Raw genomic sequence first — 27,084 nt, forward strand, 5'->3', positions numbered from 1 at the left:
TCCTGAAGGGCTTTATAGGTCAAAATCTGGAACTCGTAATCCTAAAACAGAAAAAACTTGAGTAAAGACAGAAACTACGCTTTCTTTTGATGTAAATCTGAACATGGTACAGACCTTAACTGAATCAATATAAGCTTTTGCATTTTTCTCGCAATTTTCAATCTTGTCCTTGTTTTTCTCGATCTCTTCCAGGAGTTTCTGTGAATATAAATGAAAACATTAAAACAGATGATACTTTCACTCTCCTCTTTTTAAAATTTTCAGTGTATTTAAATGTTTTTATGCAAAAAGGAAAAGCCACAGTTGCAACTCTTATTTTCATTACAAGAAACAAATGATCAGCCAGTGAATAATTAAAGTCAGCAAATATAACGTGTTTAAAAGGATACAGTTCATTCTTATTAAAACTCTGTAATCAGTGTGATAACCTTTCTTCCCTCAACCCCACACACAGTCTATTCTTGTCTTTTACTGTACCTTCTCCTCTGCCAGTTGCTCCTTGAGAGCCTTGCCATCAGTGATTGGCACAGCTTGAATCTTCTCCTGCTTCTTCCTCACTTCTCCAAGCCAGCGGATGAGCAACTCATAGATTTCACGATAGGAGTTCATGTGACGCCCGAGGAGGCCGAGCTCCCGCAGCCTGTGGTCCATCTGAGCAAATACAGCCTGCCAGCGGTCCAGGAGGCTGTTGACCAGCTGACGGTAATGCTCCAGTTCAGCATCACGCTCACTGTGGATCCTTGTCATCTTGTCGTTGATAGCGGTTGCCCTCTTAAGCTCGTCCTGCAGGCGGTCAAATACCATCTGGTCGGCCTCTGCTTCGGCACGCATTGACTGTGAAACAAAAAAAACTTGTCAACACCTTAATATGAAAAGAATGCAGAGGAAAAGTTTGGCAAGAGTTCATCCATAGCAAATATAAGATAAAATATCTACAATGAACCATTCTCTTCTTTCCAAAGAGAAATAAATACCTTCAGCTGATTGCGATGATCCTCCACCTCCTTCTCCTCAGCTGGCACTTTACTGACATCACGAAGACGAGTCTCATAATTCTTCAGTGTGTCCTCTGCATCTTTAGTGTTTCTGATCACATCATCAATGGTCTTGAGCCTGAATTCAAGAGATTCACACCAAGTAAGAAGCACAGTAAAGGCAGGGAAGCCATCGGTCAGAGAGTCACAGAGTCTCACTTGTCCAGGTAGACGGAGGAGAGGCCGTAGACATGGTCCATCTTCTTCAGTGTGATGTCCAGCTCGGAGCGCAGCACAGGGGCAGAGCTGGACTGCTGAGGAGAAGACAGAACCTCGTCTGTCTTCTCAGCGATGGAGTTCAAGTCTTTTTTCAAGCCCTCTAACTCTGACTGGACTTTCTATCACCAAGAAACAGGAAGGTGGTTTAGTGACAATCAGAATCATCCATGAATTACAGTTAAGCCAGCAATAGAATCAAACAGTGTTCATGGAATCTGAAACAGGAGACCCTCCGTAGTGAAAACACACACCATAACTCAGTTTAAAAGTGTGGCACAGTTTTTATGAACACGTGTATTTTCATGAATAGGACGAGTATGCCAGCTGTGCTTGACAAACAAAACTCTCTGCTGCATGGTGGTTTGTTTAATTGACATGATTCATTTTCTTCTGTTTTTCCATCTGTCTGTTACATTACCATTTGCTCTGCAGTCTTCAGAGCACAGGCTTTGAGTGGCTCTTTGTCCACAGGCTGGCGAAGACGTGTCACCGTTCGATTCTCACAACCCTCCAGCCTCAGACGAAGGTCCTTTATCTTTGTCAGGTAAGTCTTGCACATAGACTCATCTTGCTCTCCTGGTTGTATTGGGGAAAAAAGATAGATGTTATTAGTTTGCAGTGAAATCAAACTCAGTATAAACAAAAGGTTATTAGTTCAATTCAGGTTTTGCATTGCTTGTAAGATACAGGTTGCAATCAATTAAAAAGAGTTTTTCGAATCACCAATACTCATTTCCAACAGCCATGGAAGCTCTCAGCAGCTAAAACTCTGAAACAGTGGCTGCCAGAGTGAAGAGGTAAAAAACCATGGTTAACATTGGTTTGGGTTTTTGAGATGGAGATGGATAAAAGCAGTCAAAGGACGCAGACTTGGTTTAGATGTGGCATTCTTTCTTCTGGATGTGTTAGCATTCAGCAAGTCAGCACCACTTACACTGCTGCTAGCTCTGTGTGTAAAACCTACCTCGTGAATGATATCATCAGATGCACATTCCATTTTGGGTTTCTTTAGAGGAGATGCTATGGGATCCTGAAGGGCTTTATAGGTCAAAATCTGGAACTCGTAATCCTAAAACAGAAAAAACTTGAGTAAAGACAGAAACTACGCTTTCTTTTGATGTAAATCTGAACATGGTACAGACCTTAACTGAATCAATATAAGCTTTTGCATTTTTCTCGCAATTTTCAATCTTGTCCTTGTTTTTCTCGATCTCTTCCAGGAGTTTCTGTGAATATAAATGAAAACATTAAAACAGATGATACTTTCACTCTCCTCTTTTTAAAATTTTCAGTGTATTTAAATGTTTTTATGCAAAAAGGAAAAGCCACAGTTGCAACTCTTATTTTCATTACAAGAAACAAATGATCAGCCAGTGAATAATTAAAGTCAGCAAATATAACGTGTTTAAAAGGATACAGTTCATTCTTATTAAAACTCTGTAATCAGTGTGATAACCTTTCTTCCCTCAACCCCACACACAGTCTATTCTTGTCTTTTACTGTACCTTCTCCTCTGCCAGTTGCTCCTTGAGAGCCTTGCCATCAGTGATTGGCACAGCTTGAATCTTCTCCTGCTTCTTCCTCACTTCTCCAAGCCAGCGGATGAGCAACTCATAGATTTCACGATAGGAGTTCATGTGACGCCCGAGGAGGCCGAGCTCCCGCAGCCTGTGGTCCATCTGAGCAAATACAGCCTGCCAGCGGTCCAGGAGGCTGTTGACCAGCTGACGGTAATGCTCCAGTTCAGCATCACGCTCACTGTGGATCCTTGTCATCTTGTCGTTGATAGCGGTTGCCCTCTTAAGCTCGTCCTGCAGGCGGTCAAATACCATCTGGTCGGCCTCTGCTTCGGCACGCATTGACTGTGAAACAAAAAAAACTTGTCAACACCTTAATATGAAAAGAATGCAGAGGAAAAGTTTGGCAAGAGTTCATCCATAGCAAATATAAGATAAAATATCTACAATGAACCATTCTCTTCTTTCCAAAGAGAAATAAATACCTTCAGCTGATTGCGATGATCCTCCACCTCCTTCTCCTCAGCTGGCACTTTACTGACATCACGAAGACGAGTCTCATAATTCTTCAGTGTGTCCTCTGCATCTTTAGTGTTTCTGATCACATCATCAATGGTCTTGAGCCTGAATTCAAGAGATTCACACCAAGTAAGAAGCACAGTAAAGGCAGGGAAGCCATCGGTCAGAGAGTCACAGAGTCTCACTTGTCCAGGTAGACGGAGGAGAGGCCGTAGACATGGTCCATCTTCTTCAGTGTGATGTCCAGCTCGGAGCGCAGCACAGGGGCAGAGCTGGACTGCTGAGGAGAAGACAGAACCTCGTCTGTCTTCTCAGCGATGGAGTTCAAGTCTTTTTTCAAGCCCTCTAACTCTGACTGGACTTTCTATCACCAAGAAACAGGAAGGTGGTTTAGTGACAATCAGAATCATCCATGAATTACAGTTAAGCCAGCAATAGAATCAAACAGTGTTCATGGAATCTGAAACAGGAGACCCTCCGTAGTGAAAACACACACCATAACTCAGTTTAAAAGTGTGGCACAGTTTTTATGAACACGTGTATTTTCATGAATAGGAAGAGTATGCCAGCTGTGCTTGACAAACAAAACTCTCTGCTGCATGGTGGTTTGTTTAATTGACATGATTCATTTTCTTCTGTTTTTCCATCTGTCTGTTACATTACCATTTGCTCTGCAGTCTTCAGAGCACAGGCTTTGAGTGGCTCTTTGTCCACAGGCTGGCGAAGACGTGTCACCGTTCGATTCTCACAACCCTCCAGCCTCAGACGAAGGTCCTTTATCTTTGTCAGGTAAGTCTTGCACATAGACTCATCTTGCTCTCCTGGTTGTATTGGGGAAAAAAGATAGATGTTATTAGTTTGCAGTGAAATCAAACTCAGTATAAACAAAAGGTTATTAGTTCAATTCAGGTTTTGCATTGCTTGTAAGATACAGGTTGCAATCAATTGCATAAAAGCATGGCATGATCTTAAAAGGAACGTATTAGTTACACAATCTTAGTTATAAATAGTGAAGTTTTATAATGATTTGTTATACTGCAGTGTTCTTGACTTAAGCCCTTAAAATCCAAAAATATTTAGGGAGAAAGGTTTTAATCATTTACAGAAGCTTTAGTAAAGTTACTGTCCATGATTTGTAAATATATCTGATACACTGTGATTTTCTGTAATTTATCAATTAATGTCAAAGATTGGAAATCCATGCACAGAGACAAGCATGCAACAGAGTGAGGATGATGAAGCTGAATGAGTTAATGGATGAAATGAAACAGCACAACAGCCTGTGGTGCACACACAGTCCTGTTACACATCTGCAACTGGAACCACAGCACCTTACCTGCCCTGGGTGGCATATAGCCTGTAAAGTGAACCCAACAGTCAGCTTAAACACAAATGAACACGACTGAGTGTCAACACAAATGTCTGCCAGATGGTTCAATGAGAAAATGTTTGGTCCAACTTAAACTTAAAACAAAACATGTGTAACAATGGTGTGATGTGATGATAAAAGAAATTGCAGTGACTTACAATAAGGCAACAGTACACACCTTGCTCTGCAGAGCTGACCATTGTGTTGTAGTGTTGGTTGGCTTTGTTGTAGTTGGACTCCACCTGCATTCGATCCTCAGCCGCGAACATTTGAGAGTCCTGGCTGTCTCTCAGGAAGTCCTGGTAGTGCTGCTCCAGGTTCCTCAGTGCCAGCCGGTACTCCTCCACCCTCAAGGTCTTAAACTACAGGGGCGCAAGGAAGGTTGATATTACTTCAACAAAAAAGCTGTGTCGCTATTTAGTTTACTAATAGCTAAAGTGAAAAGGGGGTGCTAGGAAACCGTTTCCCCCCCTCTCTAGTAAATAATCAGCCAAAATCAGAAATGGACTTGAACAAAACATGTTAAGTGTTATGAACTGTTGTTTGTCACAGAGTTTATTTTTTGTAGAATAATCTAAAAGCCTATGGAAAAATCCCACTGGCTTTTTGTTGAGGGAACCAGGACGATGTTAACTTACAAAAGATTGTCATCCTGACTGTACTCTCTAAAAATTTAGATTTTGATGCTGAATATTTTAAAGTAATTTCTATATTTCCTGCCTGTTTTTTGTAAAAAGGTCTATTCAGGTTTTATAAAAACAGGGATTTTCTAAAAACTTAAAGGCACTGTTGGTGTATTAGTGTTTCTCTGATACAATATGCCCTGTGTTCGTACCATGGTGATGTTCCAGGTGTTGATGATTTGGATGTCTCTCATCAGGTACTGCCAGGACAGCAGACTCTTCATGTCCACAAACATCGTCTGCCACATCGTCTGCAGCCTCTGGAGGTTTCCGTCCAATCTGAGGATGGTAAAGTAAAGATTAGCAGGTGAATCTCTTTTCTGACGTAGCTCTTTCGACGAAGCTCTGGAGCAACTCTCAGCTCACCCGGCAACACTGTTCACAGCATCCTTATTGGTGGGCAGAACCAGGAAGCAGATAGATGGTAGAGATGCCTCGTTGCCTCGATCATTCAGCACCTTCCACTTGTATGGCTGCGAGTTGTCAAGTAGAGCACATTCATCTCCTCTGTGGACTGTGACCTGCAAGAAGATAGAAACAGACGCTCATGTCTAACTGGCCACTGGACTGACCCTAATACTACAGTACAAATTCTTGTAGTAGTTTTTATATGTAACATTTTTAGAAGTCACCCAAAAGCTGGATGGATATTACATAGCTAGAATATGGAGGAAAAACACAGAGAAACAAGTTGCCATGATTTTAATCCATTTACTATAAAGGGTTTACAGGTCTCATGCTTACCTCCATTTGTTTGAAGTCACAAACAGCCTGGATTGGCAGTTTGCCCTTTATGGGGGTAGCAGGATTGCGTGGTTTCAGCTGGATGATGGTCTTGGCCCTTCGCTTGAGGCCTTCCAGGTGAGTTCTGAACTCAGTCAGCTGCTCTTTCTCATCCTGTGAAGAACACAGCAATGTTCAGGTATAATATGTAGATAGTTCACCGTTTCCAGTTCTACCATTGACTCCAAAGTCTAAAGAGGAGTTCCTACAAGAGCCTAAACCGTGATCTCTCACCACATAAAGACTTGTGGAGCTTTACTTCAAAAGATATGGTATAATTTTTCCATGCACAGAACAGGACATACTCTTCACTTGCACTGTGTATTAACAATATCTTGATGTGTTTAAGGTAAACAGCATAGCGGTGAATAAACCTACAGCTGTGTCCTGTAGCAGGTCTTCCAGCCGTGTCACCGTGATGGAGCGATCACATGTGTACTTCCTCTTCATTGTATCTTGCATCTTTTTGAGCTTCTCTTCAGCCTCCTTCACATCGGTGAAAAACTAAAGGAAATAAGTAAATAAATGAAGTTAGAATTGTTGAAGAGTTGCCCTACTTATACAAGCAGCAACAGTACGACAAACAAAAAGGGCACCGGATTTTACTGAAGGACGAGCGAGCAAAGAATACAAAATGTTCTTTGATGAAAGTAATGTATGGATAAACAGACAACAGATAGTTCTTAAATAATGAAGTCCTGCGGTGAAAGTCAGTGAACGTACCTGAAAGTAGGCAGTGTTTTCTTTCAGGTGGGTTTCGATGCAGCAGCACAGCTGGAGGATCCAACTCCACTGAGTCTGCAGAGCTGCAGTGAAGGCCTGGGTGGGGGCAAAGAGTGTCGAGGAGGAGGACAAGTAACATGTTGTAAACATCTGTGTGAGATTAGATTTCTAAAATGTGATGAGCCAAAGCATTACAGCTGGTCTGTGGCTACACAGCAAGATGGAATAGCCTTCATTGTGGTTCATGGTTTGTCCCTCCTTGAGCCTATGTCACTAGCTACTCACTGCTGCTGACTGGGAGCTACACACAAGACGTGTCGTTTTGCCAACCAAGTCATCTGATCATAATGATTTGGTCCTTGCCAAAGTCTCTCAGGTCTTCACACCTGCCCATTTCTCCCACATCCAACAACCTGACTACTAGAACCATCTTAGTGTCTAATATATCCCAGAACAGTTACTCACTTAATCTGTGAGTGGTCCTAATATTCTGGCTCATCAGTGTAGACTGTGGCAGTAAAAGACTTTAGGATAATCTCACCTCAATCGTTTTGGTGGCAGGATGTCCGTCTCTCAGAAGTTTGTCCCCGGTGGCCTGGACACTGTTCACCTTCTTCTCCCTGAGCTCCAGCTCTCTCATCAAACCCTGGTCCACAGAAACCGCAACAACCACAATCACACCACTGTCTCCATCACTGGAGCTCTGAGGGTCAAATATATTAGAGTATCACAGTGCAACTCTACCGAGTAGTTTTCTTTCTTGCCCGCCATGTTGGTGTTGCGTTCACTCCAGTCGTAGTTGACCTCCTCCTCTTCTTTCTCATTCAGCCACATAAGCTCTTTGGTGGCCGCAGTGACAAAGGCGTGAAGCTGGTCCAGGTAGCGCAGACGAGCCTTAGAGGTGTTCTGTGGTTATACAGATGACACACATGATGAATTCTGAGGGACTGGAAGACTGGTCCAGCAGGAAACTGGCAGCTGGATGGCACCATCCACGGCAAAATTTCATCTTGATTTGAAAGTTTTTGTCTCTTAACCTTCGTGAGGTTGCTACAGGATGCAAATGCTTCGTTTTTTTCAGTAAGTTTGAGTAACAAGAATAATTTTCTTTTTTATGAACAAGTTTGTCTTCATCTGTAACTTACCAGGAGCTTGCCATACTGCAGTTCCAGTTTTCCCAGGTAGTCGCGGTAGGCAGCTTTACTGGCAGGTGAGATCTGACTCTGGAGCAGAGGAGGCAAGGTCAGGAGTTAAGTGAGATTTTATCATTTAAAAAATTCACTGTTTTGTACTGTTGAGTGATCAATAAACATTCTAATATACAATAAACAAAGATAGTCTCCTTGGACCCATGTCTTTGTTTTTTATTTCCACCTTATTCGACCATACATAGATATCGCTGAACAGATCTGCGATGTGGGTGGTGATTCACAGCTCTGGAACCAGGCCACAGTAACATATTACCCTATTTTCTTTCTGAGATAAAACAAACTGTGTGCCTGCTCTATCTGAAATACCGCCGTCAACTTTTCGTACCTCATCAGCCTTTGCCCTCTCTATCTTGGAGCGGAACTCCTCCACAGACTGGTGCAGGCCACGGTGGCTGCCTAGCTGGGACTCCACAGTGGGCAGGTCGGAGCCCCACTCCCCTTCATCTACCCGGTGCTGGTTCTCCTCCACCCAGCCCAGCAGATCTTGGATGTAGCGCAGGGTGACTTCATCCAGCTCTGGCCTCACCCTCATGGGGGCTTGTTGCAGGACCTGGACGGTGTGGACCTGAGTCATGGGAATCTGTGCGTGGGTCACACCTGACTTGAGATGCAGGTTGTACTCGCTGCGGAGGTTCACAAGCCTCTCATGGAGACGATACACTCTGGAGCCAGAATCAGTAGAGAAAAAAAATGTCAGTCAGTTCTGAAAGGTTTGATCGTTCAGTTCTGCACCCCTAATGTCAAAGCTTAGTCATTTTCTTCCGCACCTGCGGTACATCTGTTCAGCTTGAAGGTGGCGTCCGTCTTTGAGCAGCTGAACGTCATTAAAGAGGAGACGGATCATTCCTTCAGCTTTTTCCAGATCTGCCTCCATCTCGGCTGCATGCTGAGCAGGTTTCCCTGAGCTCAGTGTCCTCACATCCTGCAGGACAGAGATGAAGGAACAATGTAATTGCCTGGGCTGTAATGGTTTCTTCAGTGCTCACAAAGGTTTGTGTCTCACCGTCCGCAGCAGAGTTTCCACCTGGTTGAGCTGCTCCTCACACACCCCCGACTCCATCTGGACCTTACTGACGACCCTCTGAAGTCGTTCCAGCCTGCAGTGGGAGAGGGGGAATGGAGGTCAAAGGTCAAACATCACTTTAGTCACTCAAATGAGCTTCCATGGCACTTTTTTGACTAAATAAAGTAAAAAACATTCTCATGACAAATTACTGAAGAAAACTATAAAGTGAAAAAAATTAAAGCTCTCACTCCATCTTTGGGTGGAATAAACTTTTTAAATCGTATCCCTGATGCATGAAAGCCATGACGGAGCTCTGTCTGTGCACTAAAGTAGAGAGGATATTTTTCAAAACCTTCCACAGCAGTTTGTCAGGTCTTGTATGAACCAAACCAAAGGCTACGCCCTGCCAACCTTGTGATTAAAAAAGCATGTTTATGAGCTACTTTCGAATAACTGTGTTATTGTGAGACTGTTGCTGGGGCGATGGCACAGTTGTCATGTGCTTGCCCTAAAATGATTTTTACTTCCCGCATTACAAAGCCAACGCAGTTTCATTTAGTCACCAAAATGGATTTTGTCAAAAGGAAATGAGTCATTCTTCGGTTTCTTCATGGCTTGTGGGTTTTTCTAAATAACAGGGGAATTTGCTTTGGTAACACACAGCATGTGATGAGAATTAGTTTGTGGGCCTCTTGCCTCTCAAATTCTGTCCTGAGGAGACGCTCTCTCTCCAGAATGGCGACGTGCAAACGACCCCATTCCTTCTCCACATCAAAGGGGTGGTATCCTGGTGGCACCTTGACAAGGCCTGCCTGGACTGCACCCTGCAAAATAAGATCCACGAACAGTGAACCAAACCAGTGCACTTCGATTCTCCCAGATAAAATACATCAGCAGAATGACTTCAACCGATTAAAACCCATCCCAACATTTGACTGCGGTCCACGTAAATGAAAAGAAACTGACTACTGTTGATTGTTTGACCCCTTGTGATGAATTTGGATGTTTAAAGGTTTGTTCAAATTTTGGACTGCCAGACAGCTGTGAAGGTAAGGAGATGCCATATTTTAGGCTTTAGTTGTAAATTCTGTCTTGCATTGCACCATATTATTCTTAAGACATGACAATCAACTAAAAATGATCACTATGATGGGAAAGATGAGTAAAACTGATTGATTTGTATATTAAATGTTCATACCCATATAAATTTTGACTGTGCTAGGAGTCTGTGATCTTGCTCTTGTCCCATAGGCAGAACCATGGGTGGTAAAAAGTTAACTGTCAAGTATAAAACTAGAACTTGTCTCAGGTTTGTTTGTACAAAGACTCATTAATTATTTGAACTTTGCAAGCATGGCTGCACAGTAAAGAAAATACACTTCCAAACATCCCGTGGACAGTTGACTTCCATGACTCACAGTGAAGACACTCACTTCAAAAGACTTGAAGATGTGCTTGGAGCGGTTCTTGTCTGCCTCCTTTGCAGGGAGCTCTGTTTCCTTGAACTTCAGAAACTGACGCCAAAGAACCTGCAGATGAGAAACGAGATGAACTAGTTCATCGTCAATATCCTCATTTTAATATTCATCAGAAACATTTCGCAGAATCACAGCCCAGATCCACTGACCTCAATCTCCTCATAGCTGGTGGGGAACTTCTTTTCCTCGAAGACGAGGATGTGGTGTCGGATCCACTGCAGCAGCATGGTGACCAACTCATAATACTCCTGCCAACGCAGCTCTAGCTCCTGAAGCACAGATACATACAGATGTTCATGTTTAGTAACTTGAGGATAAAGTTCTACTGTGTGAACTGAAAAACATAAAGAATATTTTCATTACTATTTTACCACTCTGATAAAAGACTCGCTGTTCTACACACTTTTTAAAAATGGGATTGTAACGTGGATGTTGTAACAACTGCATGTAGCTGGAAAATCCCTCAGATTAATTTTATTGAAAATACAATATTGTGAAGCCTCGTTTTACAGGAAGCAGCCAATGTTAATTTCTCTGAGTAAGTGTTGAACAACCACATCATGCAAGAATACACAACAAATACTGTATTTACTTTTTACAGTGCACTGCAGCAGATGTAAGCTACTGTACCACCCCATTTTTGTCTCTGCTGTTAACAGGCCTTTATACTGATCTAGATGAAAGATTAATTGAAGAGGAGGATTTACATTGGCTTTGACACCATCCTGGACGTCTGGTACCCTGGGCATGGCATCGTACAGAGAGGAGACATATGTGATGATGGATTTCTCATCTGGGTGGGGCACATCCACATCTGTAGATGGAGAAAAAGAAGATTTAAAAACAATACTGTTACATTTGTGTTAAAACCAAAAAGAAAGAGGAATGATGCAACTAGAAAATGGGACACCAGTGCGTTTGCCCCATTATTCAAGATATAGATGTCAAACAAAAATAACCTTCAGGATCTTTTGCCATTTATCCTCCCCTCAGGCATTAACAGTGTTACTGAATGTGTCTGATGCTGCTGCACAAATGCTCTCACCTTCGGGGTCCAGCAGCCTGGTGACGCCCAGATCTCGCTCTGCCACGCTGAAGGCCTGCTCCAGATTCTCCTGGTTGCTTTGTCGGTAAACTTGACCCATATCAATCAGATTGGGCCTGAGGACAGCAGCCAACCAAAGAGAACACAGAGTGGATGAGGCTCATTACACCGTTGTTATTGTCAGTCAAGATTTTCCTTAGATCTGGTGGTTTAAAATGTTTGCAAGGAAGGTACTCAACTTTGGACAGTACTTCAGCGCTTTTAAGAAATGCACCTGCTGTACTGACAGCTGGTTAAAAAAAAAAAAGTAGGTCACATATTTCAAGTTTTGCTGCTGAAGGCAAGCTGATCATGAGAAGTATGTCTTTCCTGATACCAGGAAGGGCAAGCAAAAACAAGAGTCCTCACTGCCAGAGAAGCTTTAAGCTCTCCCATCGTTTTATACACAGAAACAGATGCTCTGCATCTGACCATCCTGTGCCAGAAGGTACTGCATTCTGATAACGTGTAGGCACAAGCACACAGCATCTCATAACACTTGGGGGATAAAAGTGCATCTCATGTGCAGAAATACCACAGAGAAGGGTTACTGTGAGGACACACAATGTACAGTAAACGCTGCACAAACACTTTCCAAAACGCCACATTTGAACAAGGATTCGTACATTTGCACAACTCTCTGGATGTAGTATTCTTTGCGTGCTTGCGTTGGTTCTCCCTCTACAGAGCATCCCTGGCTGGAGGCCAGTCTGTCCCAGCTCAGCTGGATGATGTGAGGCTCTGATCCAGATTCCTGCTCCTTGCTATGTGACCCTCGACTGGAGCGAGGCCCGGGGCTTTGGGATCCTTGGCCCGAGTCAAAAGAGTTTTCGGTGGGGATGTCCTCACACAGCATGACCACCCTGTCCTCCAGGTCACTGACCGAACCCGCTGTACTGCTGGAGGCACTGTTCACATGCCTCTTTGAGCGGAACTTCCTCTTTAAGCTCAACATTGTCAGTTAACAGCACTAAAGGCTTCCAAGTCAGCAGAATCTAAAATGTAGCTTTTATTTAAAAAAAAATATCCAAGATGCAGTATCTTTACGAACAATCTCATCCTGGCTCAAGTCTACTGGTAAGTCCTGCTTATATCCAGTTCTCTTGTTATGAGGTTTTGTTCCGATCACTGCTGAGACTCCATGCCGCAGCTGCTAAATCTCTGCACGTCCTCCTCTTCCTCCACCAAGAAAGAATCTATGGCAGAGTGGTTGGTGTACCTGTGTTTTGCTACAACCTGTCGAGACTCCAGTGCACATTCCCCAGGGCAACCTTTTCTTAAATGAGTGGGATACACCTACACTCTCAAAAAAACCCACTCTCTCCTTTCACACCAACTGATGCAGACACAAGCTCTACCTCTCCATCTTGTGTGGTGATCCTGCAGGGCTTGTTTGTCTGTGGCTTAAAGTGGCACTCCACCCAAAATTAATGCTTTTTAGAATGAAATTGTGGCCTCCAGTAGGCTTGCAAAGTGGTTGTTAAAGTTTATAGAAACTTTTCAAACCTCTCCTGCAGCAAAATCAGTCCCTCTGCTGTCATTTTAAGCATTGCTATCTTCTAAACAGTCAGACTTTTGCCAAAATTTAGTCACATTAACTGCTGAAAACCAAGATGGTAATACTTTAAGTTGTTTATAATATGCTATAGTACAACTAAGAGCAGATGTTATATTTCATAATGACATTTTAAAGTTTTTACATAATATTTTGTTATATCAGCAGTTTTTATCTGCTATATTTTATAGAAAGAATTCTAGTTGCTGAAAACACCTGAATTCTATCTCAAATTTTGATTTGCTCTTTGTGCTGAAAGTCTGGTTTGCTACTGTAAAACCAAACTGTGGACGTGGCACTCCTGTCTCTGAACCTACTACAATAATAAAAACAACACAGCAAACTGAAACATGCAACAAGTCACAGAGAAGACCTTTTAACTGTGTGTAAATTCATGTCCTACTTTGTTGCACCAAAGTCCAGGCAAGCTTTACAAACCAGGGAGTGATTCTGTGTGGTTTGAAAATGCTCCAAGTGCGAATTCCCCTTTTCTTTGACAGTCCTTTTTGCACATCCACATCATTTTGTAGCTGATTAGTCTAGTTTATTGCACTATATAGATTATTTTCTATGCTCAGTCTTGTCCTTCTTGTCCCTCAGACCCCTACAGCTGGCGGACATGCTCTAACCCTGACTGACTGAGGATCGGTGTCTAACCTGTGTTTGTGTATGATGGCGTTGAAGAGCTTGCCATCCCTCCAGCTGGTGGTGAAGTTGTCACAGCGCAGGCCCTGGTATCCCTCCACCATCCTCTGACACCACAGCAGCAGCTTCTCTTTGGCTGTCATGTCGTCAGACTGACCTTTCACCTGGATGTCTGAGATCTGGTGAGACATACATTGGATATTAAGCAGACAGTAATGATTTAAACCAGGATGGTGAAGAGATGATGTTAGCATAGCTAGCCAAGAGAAACGATCAACAAACAGAAGTGAATTCTTCTTAAAAGTCACAAATCCAATAAAGCTTCCATGAATGTTTATAATAAAAAGGTTTAATAGTGACATTGCTGTTTTACTGTGGCACTGACTTTTTCTTTGATACACTGATTATGATTAAAGTGTTGAAGGGCAGAGAAAATCTTTTTCCACATTGCCTGCTCATTTCTTCCAGACACAAGATGAGTCACATTTTTCAACCTCAAATAACAACCATCACTTCAAGGCGAGGGGCATGTGAAATCCAGTAAACCCACCTTCCTGGGTTTGCTTTGCGATTATATGGGACTGAATCATACGAGAGAAAACATCCATGAGTCACTGATCTTAGACTTCTGCTGTATGTCCAAACAAAAATTCTCAGCAAAAAAGTTGGCTGCTGTAAATGAATACTGGACTGTTTAACCAACCTCAGAGGCAAATTCCTCTTTTTTAAGAGCTGCAACACTTAAGTCATGAGTCACAGTAGCACACTAGTAAAAATCCCTTAGCAGTATAGTTTCTTGTATGAATGAAGACAGACTACAAAATAAACCAGAATTATTCAATACAGATGTTTTTAATGGTTTGATTTTGCAGTTGGTCGACTTGCTTTGCTAATTCATCATCCAGCAGCTGGTGGCTGTGCTGTATCAAAAATCAGATGTAGAAATATGTTTGTTTTGGTCAGCTTGATGTTTCAGAAGGGTGGGGCTCTCTATAAAATTATACACACATTGTAAAAGGTTGCAACAATCAGTGGGAAGCTTTTGAGGTTTTTTTTGGCTTGTCTTGGTGCAGAAGACTCCACCTACTCAGGGCTCCAATCAGGTGAAGCGCAATCTCTGCAACTTGTATTTGAAGTATACGGTGTGGGTATATAGCAAATATGTGATTTCTACTCAGAGAAAAAAACAGAAAAGCATTCAAAGTAGCAGCAAATCTACAATACAGGAGCTGAAGATAGTGCATTAAGTGAAGACTGCACGTCCAGTTATGATAAATGTCTTTTACTGAAATAACTGCCTCTGTACACAGTATTTTTACTGTTTTGGGTGCTGTATGCCAATGAGTCACAGGAGAATTGCTAATTTTGCTTGAAGGCTGTTTTTTTTGTTTTTTGCAGGAAAGGGTGGGTATTTTTCCCTCCAGAGGGGAAGTGCCGGTGCTATACTGTGGATGGAGACACAACTGAAAGGAAACAGGACCTCCGCCCTCACGGCCTTTTTAAAATAAATAAATAAAACTACTTCTCTGCCATGAAACAGCCTGTTATTTAAAGCAGCCACCTGTGTATTAGTGAACTGTGAGCTGCACCTGGGGAGCCCAGAGGAAGCTTGCCATTGTCTGTGATGACTAGCAAGTGCCAAAACAAAGAGATTATGGGTTTGTGTTGGAGAAATAGCAGCTGCCTAATGACTAAGTGCATCTACATGAAAGAAAACATGGAGGCCCCTCTCTACCAGAGTTTGACTTGTTCGGTGTCGCCCACATCTCCTGCCAGCTTCCTCCTAGGAATCACCGAGTCACACAGAGAGACGGGGAAAAGGATCCCACATCCACATTCCAACATGACCATCATAACCACTATGGAATCAAATAATGTATGCCAATGTGCCTCTGCACCAGCAGGAACACATCTACTAGGTGGGTGAAGCAAATTTAAATGGTTCAAGTCTGAGGACGAAGCCTCCTGCTTGGACAAAACCCCTACAGTTAGATTTAACACTACGGCAGAGAAGAGAAAAAAGCAGTGAAATGCACTGACGTGAGCATCCTTTAAAAATAAATGAACAGTTTCTTTCAGTGTTTAGTCTTTGTGCATTTAAGGACTTGAGAAGCACAGCTCCTTTAACTGATGCCAAATGTCCAATAAAGCCCATTTGGAAGTGATTGTCTTTACTGTACCGTAACAGCTGCGTCAACATCAGGCTACACTGACGCTGGTGACTGAACACAGTTCCTTACTGTGCCACAGAAGCACAATGAAAGTAAACTGTACAATATGCATGTTAGTCACACAGTGGAAGAATCGGATCTGATGCGATTAAGTGCAACTGAAAGCTAAACACCATGTGTACATCTGGATATGTGATCCAGCTTTTCCAAGGGGGGATCAGTCAGTCCAGTCAGAAAATGCAGTTTAATAATGTGACAAATAATGACCTACTGAGTTCTTATGTCCAGTTATTTCTTTCAAATCTGTTTAAGCTCACTGTCGTAATTACAATAACTTACAGGACACATTAACAGTGCCCAGCGTTACCTGGAAGTGAAGGATGATGGTCCAGATCAGGCCCAGCGTCAGCTTGGGGTTGCCATCTGCAATGTCATCATTCCTGATGTTGACCAGTTTGACCTGAAAGTTTGTAGATACCAGTAAAATAACTTACCGTTAACACAGTCAAGAGTTATGAAGCTAAATCAGAGCAGATTTTATGACAAATGTTGACATGAAACTATACCAGGTTTATAACATTTCATTTCATCCAACAGAACAAAGAAAGTCCAGTATACCAACGGTACCATCAGGATAAGGATGCATTAAATATCTTGTTATTCTTTACTGACCTGTCTGTGCTTGAGAAAGTCCAGAGCGATCTGCACATTCTGAAGCTTGTGGAAGCGCATCCGGCCTTTCTCCCGTGGCTGTAAGAGATGAGATGACATCAAACATCAAGAAGAGCGAACGCGTGATGCTCAAGTGATCAACAAAGAGCAAAGCCGCATGACTGAGGAGCAGGTGTTTCAGTGCCCAGTAATGCCGTTTGTGTTTGAAACAACAATCTAGCCTCCTTTATATAAACTACTGCAGTCATGGCCTTGAAAATCAGAAATATCACAAATTTGAACCGTGATTCAAATTCTGCATGGTTGTGATCAAAGCGTGTGGCCAGACCTTCACCAGATCTGACCTCGCCTGACATTAGAAACCCAGCCAAGATGTCTGCAGGTGAAAGCATGAGGATGAATGTGATTCTCCCAATCTTCAGTGGTTATCCTCATCTTTTAGGGCAGAGAAACACCAAGCCGATGGTCGGCCGTTGGCCACTGGCCAGCCATTGGTGAGCATCTGTCGGAGCTCGTCCTCCCGGTGTGTCCCACACCGCTGGCACTAGTCAGTCCTTGTCAGCGCCCATCGGCCGTTATGATGTAGTTTGTGTGGTGTGTTCAAGTGCCACTTTTTCCAACCAGACAAAGCCAAGTGAGGGGATGCAGCGTTTGGCCTTCATCGCTGCTAGTTCTTTCATGTCAGCTTGGTGCATCTCTGCCCTTTAATCTGTCCCGTAGTCTAATGGAGCAGCTTCCATAAGCAGATACTATTTCTAACCCTGCACGGGCCAGAGCGACCCCAGGGGCGGCGGCCACGACATGCATGGTTCTCCAAGTTGTAAGCTTTCAGCCAGTCTCAAGCTTTGTTGCAAAATCAGTCAACACGTCAGCTAATAGTGATGAAAATCTGGCCTTAGCTTTGAATTGACTGAGGGAACCCCGTACTGGCAACTCTTGTTTGACCTTAGACAGCACCATTTAAAGATATTAACAAGGACCATATCAGTGAATTTCCAAATTATGATAAATAATGCATACTTTCAGAATATACTCATTCAATTCCACACTTTCAAAGACTACATGTCCCTGAGACTCTTTTCTTAACAAAATTACATCAATTGCATAGTGATGCAGGTGCACGTCAACAATATTTTGAGAAAGAAATTCCCTGTTGGTGCATTCAGGCCTAATCCTCTTACAAACAGCAGTAGATCATGAACCATCTTACTAGAATACATTTCTAAGCTAATTATGATGTGAATATTGCATTTCTTGAACATCCATTTCTTGGGTGAAAAAGATTTTGTTTTGTAGCCAATTCTAAAATCTTGGCTGTACAAGCTTCCTTTAATTAGACCGAATTAACAGTTATGGACAAAGACTGTGTATTTTTCAAAGCCTTTCCTTTCTGAATGTTGACACAGGAAAAATCATAAAATGTCTTTAAAACGATTCATAATTGTAGAACTGACTACACTGAACCCACTCGCACTACGTCTCTCCTCTCATAATGCCTGAGCCTGTGAGCTCGCTGGGAAAATGGAAGAGGACCATGGCTGACACAAAGAGGGACAGGGAGTGTGAGTGTCATCATGCACAACCCAGCAGCCACCTGGGGTGGCGACACACGCCACACCCGAGGAGGCGGCCAGTCCAGGCGCCACTCACCAACCGCACGTTCCTCACAACGTCACGCTCCCTCGGCTACCACAGCACGAGCATCGCAAGAGAGGAAGGCAGAGGCAGAGGGGGAAAGGTCAGGGCAAAGGTCAGCAAACAGGAAAACCAGGGGTCAAACAAGTCAGTGCAGAAAGGTTACAAGATGGAAGCAAAGAATGAAAATTAGTGTTTTAAGGCAACATCACCACATGGCGTGTTCCCAAAAGACCAGAGCTAAGGTAAGTAAATTAAGAGTGCGCATAACCTCAGCACGTACTGAAATGCCCAGAAATCAGTCGAGATCAAACTCATCACATGCACAGGTGGAGACGAGAAGCCCACCAGAGTAAAATCTGACTCAGATAAACATTTAGATCAGTTCAAGTTACAACGAGTAGATTGGACAGTAGCAAATAAAGTGAGCAGGACAGGAGAGCAGGGAGAGTAAGATAGCTCTGGACAGGACAGGGGGTGACAGCAGAAGCAAATGTCCTCACATCTGAAGGTTAAAGGTCAGCGAAGCTCACCAGTGTCTCTCCAGAGAGCACCTCCAGCAGCGAGATGAGGTTGTGTCCATCTCTGAGGTCCTCGTACAGGTCGGTGACATGTCTCTGGGCCTGAGTGGAGAAGACAGGAAACGAGGTTCATCACTGATTATTTACTGATCCATGCAGTGAAATCTTCTTTTCATTCAGTCTCCCATTAGTGCTGAACCACTGCTTTTATATTCACACATAATACAGATAGTTGTGACATTTACCTTAATCTCACCTTTAAAAAACTAAACTTAAAGGGCAGAATGTGAGCACACAGCAGCAGCTGCAGTGACTGTCTGCTGTGGCATTTCACGGCTTCATTCATTTCACAACCTGATTCTTATTTTTCTTCCTGGTTCTTATCATTCCTGTCTGGTGCGGTATTGTCTGTCACAGCAGGTTTACAACAGCAAGAAACATGAGCAGTGCGATGGTCAGTTGTAAACAAACAGCCAGTTAAAGTAGATTAACTAAGCTTCTTACTCAGAGAAGCAAACAAAAGCGAGCACACCAACATGTTGGCTAAACCTGAGCGTGTGTGGAATAATTTTAACATTTGACTGAAGTTTCTCTGTGAAACAATTTTGATAAAACCTTGGATTTGTTTGCAGTTTCTCTGATCATCTAATCACTCACTGGGGGTTTCCCTAGTCTCTTATATGGGTCACTCTCACTCGCAACTTAGTCCTGCCCGTGTAAGATGCAAGGAAAGAGAAGTCAAGGGGTCCATCTCATGTCTCTTATAAGATCATTTCTACACCCTCTGTCAAATCGGAAGTCGTTCCGGTCGACCAAGGACATTACAAGTCTCTTACGGTACATCGGCTCTGAGGACCAAGGAACGAGGACAGAGCTGCAGGATGACCATACACGTTTTTGGGAAGTGACACACCCCTTTATCAGAAATCATGCTATTAAGGCCATGAGACATCCTTTCCTCAGATCCTTCATCTGAAGCGTCCACTCACCAGCTGTTTTCTGATAAAGGGGCATCTCGGTTCATAAAAACGCCTACAAAAGATGGCCTCAAGTATCCTTGCTCACAGCTCCTCCAGCAGCCTCCTTGCTCCTCAGAGACTTGGAGCGTCCTCAAGGACGTAGGAACGATTATATAAGAAACGCCCACTGTCTCGGTCCTGTTGCTGATCAGGCTCTGTGTGCCAATCTCAGCAAAGAGGTTGTTGAGAAAAATGTTACATGCGAACCAAAAGAATGAAATACAAAACTATAAATGAGACTTGTAACTGTGCATCTTAACAGGAGATGCTAATCACACTCCTAAACCTATGTTGTTCTATTTGTAAAATCTGTATTTTAGCTGTTGAAAATTAATTAACAGAACACATAAAGACTAGCTGCACTGTCAACAGGGCCACTACAGCACTCAGAAAGAACAAGGGGAGAAAACAGGTGAGAGGTTGGCGGCGAAGGAGCTCAGGTGAAACATGGGGGTGTTGACGCAGACATGCAGGCAGAAACTAACGTGTCCACTCTGCTCACACACAGCACCTACCTCTGCCTTCCAGTGCTGATGGGGAAGGATGGGAACAGGATGAAGGATGGAAAGAACAGAATAAACAGTTTGATGTGAGAAGATTTAAAAGTGCAGGGGTTTGTGAGGGAAAAGAAGAACACACCACAACCATGCAGATGTGACAGATGTTAGACACAGACACTTGGTTGTTTAATTTGAATGGATCCCATCGGTGAAATAAAAGAGATTCAGTAATGTCTGGTCCTCATTCTCTGAGATCTAAAGTGAGGTGTCGGACATGCTACAGTAGATGGCACTTCTGAGACATCTGACCACAAGAACGGAGTGTTCCTGACCTCACGGTTTCATCTCGTGATTATGCTGGGACCACAAAACGCCTCAGAGGGGCAGCCGGTCTTTTGGACCCAAATCCAAGGGATTTCCCGACAAAGATTAAAAAAGACAGTGGCTGACAACAAAGCCTGTGAGTCACATCGATCAGAGCCCCATGTCCCAGGAGGCACATGGAGGAACACAGACATTCCTCACAGTTTAACAGACCTCAGTTCCAGTGTGAAAACACAGATTCACACTGCAGGTATATGGCCGTCTCGAATGTGTTTCAGTCTGTTGTGTATGGAGAGATGCAGATTATTACTTTAAAGCTCATGCATCTCAATAATACACAACGTACATGTGTGGGTGACCGGTTACATATTTGCAGGTTTTTCAAACAAAGTGTCCTTCTGACAGGCTCCGTCACCACAGAGCAAATCATTTTAACACTGGCATCTTTTTTTTGTATTATGAACAGTGGAAAACTCAAAGATATTCAATTTATTATGATTAAAAAATATAAAAGCAGGAAATCCTCAATTTTCAGACACTGGAACCAGTGAATGTTTTAATTTTTGTTTAAAAAAAAAAAAAAATCACATAGATGATCAATTGATTATCAACTGACTCAGTTATGTAAACAGTAACTGTTACTATAGCTCCACTTGGCTACTTCAATCAGGGGATTGCAAATTCTACACAGGAAGTGTTTCCTGTTTAAGGATCATGGGCCAGAACACCTGGACGTGCAGTCTGTAAACATGTTGAGGATGGTGGAGTTCAGTGGTGGAGCTGCCTGTTCCCCTGCAGAGCCGTGACACTCCAGGGTCCAGATGTGAAACCTGACCGAGCGGGGTCTACGGTAAAGTGAGGTCAGGTGTGTGTGACTCACTCCCTCTCATGCATACAGGCGGTTAACACAAACAGCGTGTGTGGCTCTGACTGTGCGGAGATGTGTATGATGTATGCCTTTTTCCAGAGCGTCTCACTTTTCCCCATGGTGAATCACAGTCTGATTTCGCTTTGTGTTCTCTGTCCAGTTTATCTGCCGTTGATGTCGGATGTTTCCCAGCAGTGAGATTCAGTTTGATCAGACAGCTCAGTGTCGCTGAAGGAAACATTTCTGTGTAGTTTAAACTATTGTAACCAGGTGGGGTACAAAAGGAACTTCTGGACTTTACCTGCCAGGTGATTAAAGCACAGCTGCACTCCTACCTACCATAAATCTCTTTGATTACTTTGATGCAAGTCAGCTAAAGTCAACATTTCATAAACTTTTTTAGGCTCATAATCTTGCCAAATGTATATCTGTTGTGAAAAATAAAGCACGTATTAGTGAGTGAGAGCTCACCTTCACCAGGTGCTTGTTGACCCATTTTGTGAAGGTCTTTTTCTGAACTCGATCCCGTTCATCTGTGGAAAAACAAATAAAACAGAGGCTCAGCAACTGGGTAGAAGCATCAACTTCTCCATGCTGCAAGCTGTTGCACTGAAATATTACTGAGATCACAACTTGAAGATTTTATTAGGTGATACTTTCAGTGACGCGTGAGGAGAAGCCTTTCTGGAAACACTGTGCTTTCAAAAGAGTCCTTCAATAATTAGTCACAAATACAATAGTTGCTGTTCATTGGACAATAATTAAATCTCTGATTAGAGCAATGTTCACTAACATTGATCACCTGTCTCCGATAGGTTTCAAGCCTCTGCTAATTGATTTTGTGGAAATCAGTGGCTCCCTGAAATAATTCAAACTATAAAGTTAGAAAGATCTAAACTATTATTCCCAAACGTTTTGGTCTTTAACTTCTACTTCTTCCCCATCACTGCAGGCTGTGTCCACACTCAGCCACAGGGTATATTTTACTTCTCATAGTGATTTAATATGTTTTAAGAACTGGAGTAAAATCATACAAAGTCAACATCATTTTGTGCTGCATAATTATACTTTTTTTCCTGCTTTTCTATCCGGAGTCAGCCCACAACCAATAGGATGGAGCCTAAAAGCTGTGACGCCTCAGAAGGGTCCTGACCCCAAACCACAGCTTTAGAACATGACTGGCAGTTGTATTTGTATTTGATGAGCTACATCTGATGAGTCTCCAGGGAAACACAAGAGATTTTCCCAGAGTTACAGACAGTGGGAAGAATATTTTGAGAAACCAGAGCACTGAACATGTGATGTCAACGTGGACTGCAGGAAATGTTGCAGATGACTCAGACCTGCACTCCCTTTTATGGTTGTCTAAAACATGTCTATCAAAACAAAAAGAAAGGTGTCGTACATGTTGAGGAAACATGAGCAAATCACCTCTGACATCCCTGGGATTAGCGCCAATCCGGGAACATGTCCCACCTTGCAAAACAGTTGCTGTTTTGGTTTTGATTTCACAGTCAGATTATTCATAAGAAAACTCTCACATACCACCAGGTACTGTGTGTGCTGCTTTCATCTCTTCTTTGTAGCGCTTCAATAGGTGATGAGGGAGTTTTTCAGAGGCTGGTGTGATGCAACAAAACTTATCTATCTTTGAATAAAAAAGTGATAAAGATTCAACAAAATGAAACTTTATGTTGCAGATTTTTGAACGGAGACAGTGAAGGCCATTGCATCTGATTTCCTTTCACAAGTTTGGTTATATTATCAGGATCAGCTCCGAGATCAAAGCTCATGCAGCAGAAGTGATCAAATGGAAGGGGAACAGAGAAACCACAGAAGAAGAAGAGGATGTGCCGGGGTGCCAACGCCCTACAGACACATTCGTGACTGTTTCAGGGTCGAAACAGAGAAGTGGAAATACACATTAAAAACTGAGAAACTCTACTCTTTCATTAGACTATGAAGCTATGACTTTGCACCTAGCTCCAATAAGTGCAGTTAAATCTGTTCTGTAGAAAATAAATACCGCAAAAACAAACTACACACACATGAACTGGTATGGCAGCTGCTCAACACACAATGGTTTCTTGAGGAATTGAGACACAGACTGAAAGCTGCACTTAACATTCCAAAACTCAAACTTGCAAAATACCTGACACAGAAGAACAAACTCTACTGATCCACCTGACAAATAAGGTGTTTGCTTGGCTGAGTTTTGTAGCCTGGAGCTGCAGACTGAGCTGTGGCTGTTTCCTTTATTCCTCAGTGTCAAAGCAACATTTTACAATCATGTTAGAGATATCAGGTCTCCTGAAAGAACATTGTTGTGTGTTCACTGAGGTGCAGCTGTGTGATATTAGCAAATCATCCTGCAACTCAAACACAGTTGTGATCAGCCTTTTAATATAATTCCTGGTTAATAAATATGACCGGTGAATTAGAAAGCAGTGTGGCAGGTTGTTTAGAACCAAAAAAAAAAAAGAACTACAGAGGCTCCTGAGGAACAATCACAGCCGAGTTATTTTGCAGCTCTTCTGTCTTTTAAAATAACTATCTTATCTGTGCTGCAAGGATTTAATGTGTGAAGTGAAACAGATTTCATCTGCCTTGTCTGTCTGTGGACCCAAAATGGGTGTCAGTCCAGTTGACCAATAAAACAAGGAAATGTCATGACACATAAAGGGGTGTGGCTCATTTACAAAAAGGAGGCAGAAGACCACCACAGACACAACTCCATTCGTTTAGCATTAAACGACCTTCAGACCTTTTCATGACAATACAGAGCAGTCAGAGCAAAATACTGGGTTGATTCAACAGTCACTTGAATTTGCCCAGGTTATATTTCCAAATAGAAGTCGACTGCAGAAAAGACACACAAAACTCTCTGTTTCTACTGAAGCAAAGGAAGCATTAAGCCAAACTGTACCTTTCCTGTGATCCATGGACTTGAGCATCCCCTGGTAGTGGGCGTCCTCTAAGAAGACCCTGTCACTACCAACACTCTCAAAGGAGTAGTTTGTGAATCTCCGCTCCATTGCCAAGCTGGCATTAACTCAGTGATCAAAAACAAAAGGGAAACCTCTGCAGGCTGAGAGATGCTGTCTACCTCATCAAACTTCCACTTCTTCTCACTGCCTGAGACACTGTTTCACAGTCAGGGATCCTGGAGCTCAGTGGGAGTGTCAGACACCGATTCAGTTCCTGAACACAAGGCTTACTCCCTTTTTTCCTCCCTGTCTGTTTGTTGTTCCTGACATTCTCTTGCAAAATGTCTGCCTGCGGGCTACGTTGTCAGAACCTGTCATTCACTACAGTGTAGTTTGTGGGGAGAGAAACGAGGACGGTGCCCCTGTTGCTTGACACTTGTTAAGAACTCCACCCACCAAAACAGACTTCTTTACAACCAAATGCATAAAAATGTTCACATTAAAGGTGCATTAACTAGGAGTTTCCACATTGTCCAGTGACAATGGGACAGGACATGGTGTCTCTCAGCTACACCCCTCTCCATGACACTCAGCTGACTACAGCCCTTCTGTTGTTGTTCCAGCTTCTCTACCCTGTATTGTCAAAGTATGGTCTGTACTTTTAGCCATGTTTGTTTTGGTATCATTAGCGACCTAGCGCGGTCAAGGTTTTACCATTGCATTGAGTATGATTTTAATTTGGGAGTAATTTCAGCTTTGTGTAACATTAATGCTTTGTGTCACATTCATTAATCAGCTAACGCTAGCTTCAGACCGGCCTTATGTACAGTTTGTCGAAACCAGGCATCTGTAGTTTTCGTAGTTCATCCAACATTAACAAGTTTTTTTTTTTTTTTTTGTATACAGCCAACTAAATGTTCAAAACAAAAATGGCATTACAAATCTTAAGCAAGTTTCACATTTACCAAAATTAACTTGTATTACTGAGTGGAAACCAGTTGGCTGGTCTGTGGAGAACTGTGGACAGAAATGTAAAATGTAAGTAATTTGTAGTTAATGATCAACACTATACAGTATATGTAAAATCACTGGTACTGTGCTTCCAGTCACTTTTAACAAGAGCATCAGCAAAACTGCAAACCTCAGGTTCATGGAGCAACTGGAAAATTATATTCAGAAAAAAAGTGGTAGTGGTCAAGCTAAACGTCATCTCACTGGTGGAAAGATTGTACAGATGACTAACCCAGAAAAAAGGGCGTTTTCTCATTCGGAGGCTTTGCAGCATCGGTCCACCGGAGCCATTATCCCCAGCTAAACTTCTGCACATGCTAGCAAGCAGCCGCAAGTGTGTGGTCGGAGGCAGATCGGCTGGACATGCCACACAGCACCGCATGGCCTCAATGAAAAGCCTGTTCTTGAACAGACAAACCAGGCCAGGAGGCAGCAGAGCCAGACAGCAACATCCTCAGCAATTTCTCAACACGGTACAATCACAAGAAAACCTCAAGCATGAACAATCTGCCTCCATCAGGATGCAATTATGAAGAAACTGGCACAAAGAGCTTTGTTTCCATACATGAGAGACAGTGGGCATTTATCTTGAGGGGTGGTGTCTGCTGGAGGAACAGAAGCATTTAAAGATTCATAATGAGAAACACCTGTTGAGACTTTAGTTTTACTTGAACCATTTGGTTTGGATGGCTTTCCAGTTTTGTATAATATCTTGCTGGGTCAGTTTACTACAAATGAACAAAGAAACAGATGAGAGCCAGTGAGACTGTAAAAAGACTCTTAACAGAGATGCCACGTGCTGCAGAACATTATCCCAGACACAAAGCAGCTATTGTGACTTCTGTGTGGACTGACAGGACAGTGTGCGTCTATGTGCGTGTGAGCAAAAGAAAAGGAGAATTGTTACATTTGCATATTTTTTTTATGCAATAAAACGCTTCACACAGCTTCTCTCCAAATGATCTCTAATAAGCACCAAACCAAACACAGCACTGGTTTGTTTTAGCTGCTCTATACTGGCACCTCCGCTCCACCGCCTTCCATCCTTGATAGCATTTCTGTGCAGATACTGACCTAAGACTGCAAAGGAGAGATTTTTTGGATGCCTACACAGAGATAAGGCTTGTTAGGACTTGAGAAATGGAAGCTGCTGATATTACACCTTCACCAGAGCTCAACCAGGCAGCATATGAGCTCAAGATGAAATCTTTAAATTTAAAATATGCCTTTACAGTCACTTAAAGATTTCACCGATTTGTTAGCGTCTCTGACTTTATGAAATCTCAAAGGTTCAAAGAATTTGTCCAGATGTTTACTCACTGCAAACTGCAAATATTCATGTGCAATTGCTTTTCTTTGCCTAAGTGCATTTCTACCACTGTGGTAGTGTTGTGCAGTAAAAAGCACTGGATGCAAAATCCTAAATTTGTTCTCATGATGCAGACACTGCAGTAAGACTAGGTTTGATTTAAAACTAAGAATCAATAATAATACAATCATATATGTAAGCAGTGTCAGCCGCCATCTACAACATACTTCTTGGTACACGCACTCTCCTCCTGCTGCGATAAACCCAAGCAGTCAGAACTGATACAAGTTTTACAGTGACA

At 42.7% G+C, this 27,084-nt stretch overlaps 1 protein-coding gene across 1 annotated transcript in view; it reads right to left on the minus strand.

Annotated features, from left to right (window-relative positions):
- pleca (plectin a) overlaps nt 1-27,084 on the minus strand; it is a 91,025-nt gene that overhangs the window by 15,276 nt on the left and 48,665 nt on the right. Inside the window, exons 5-32 of the mRNA XM_020597331.1 lie at nt 22,008-22,069; nt 18,838-18,927; nt 16,670-16,747; nt 16,365-16,457; nt 13,839-14,005; nt 11,588-11,703; nt 11,250-11,356; nt 10,692-10,811; nt 10,498-10,593; nt 9,761-9,888; nt 9,062-9,155; nt 8,826-8,980; nt 8,384-8,720; nt 7,993-8,070; nt 7,592-7,753; nt 7,389-7,493; nt 6,848-6,943; nt 6,503-6,628; nt 6,086-6,238; nt 5,708-5,862; nt 5,494-5,620; nt 4,837-5,020; nt 3,953-4,110; nt 3,475-3,653; nt 3,256-3,394; nt 2,759-3,115; nt 2,396-2,479; nt 2,218-2,322 (exon numbers count right to left, since the gene is read on the minus strand). Coding sequence (XP_020452987.1) covers nt 2,218-2,322; nt 2,396-2,479; nt 2,759-3,115; nt 3,256-3,394; nt 3,475-3,653; nt 3,953-4,110; nt 4,837-5,020; nt 5,494-5,620; nt 5,708-5,862; nt 6,086-6,238; nt 6,503-6,628; nt 6,848-6,943; nt 7,389-7,493; nt 7,592-7,753; nt 7,993-8,070; nt 8,384-8,720; nt 8,826-8,980; nt 9,062-9,155; nt 9,761-9,888; nt 10,498-10,593; nt 10,692-10,811; nt 11,250-11,356; nt 11,588-11,703; nt 13,839-14,005; nt 16,365-16,457; nt 16,670-16,747; nt 18,838-18,927; nt 22,008-22,069 — 3,851 coding nt within the window. The remainder of the gene's footprint in view (nt 1-2,217; nt 2,323-2,395; nt 2,480-2,758; nt 3,116-3,255; nt 3,395-3,474; nt 3,654-3,952; nt 4,111-4,836; nt 5,021-5,493; nt 5,621-5,707; nt 5,863-6,085; nt 6,239-6,502; nt 6,629-6,847; nt 6,944-7,388; nt 7,494-7,591; nt 7,754-7,992; nt 8,071-8,383; nt 8,721-8,825; nt 8,981-9,061; nt 9,156-9,760; nt 9,889-10,497; nt 10,594-10,691; nt 10,812-11,249; nt 11,357-11,587; nt 11,704-13,838; nt 14,006-16,364; nt 16,458-16,669; nt 16,748-18,837; nt 18,928-22,007; nt 22,070-27,084) is intronic.

Source organism: Monopterus albus, unplaced genomic scaffold (assembly GCF_001952655.1).
Source record: "Monopterus albus unplaced genomic scaffold, M_albus_1.0 scaffold34.1, whole genome shotgun sequence".
NCBI lineage: Eukaryota > Metazoa > Chordata > Actinopteri > Synbranchiformes > Synbranchidae > Monopterus > Monopterus albus.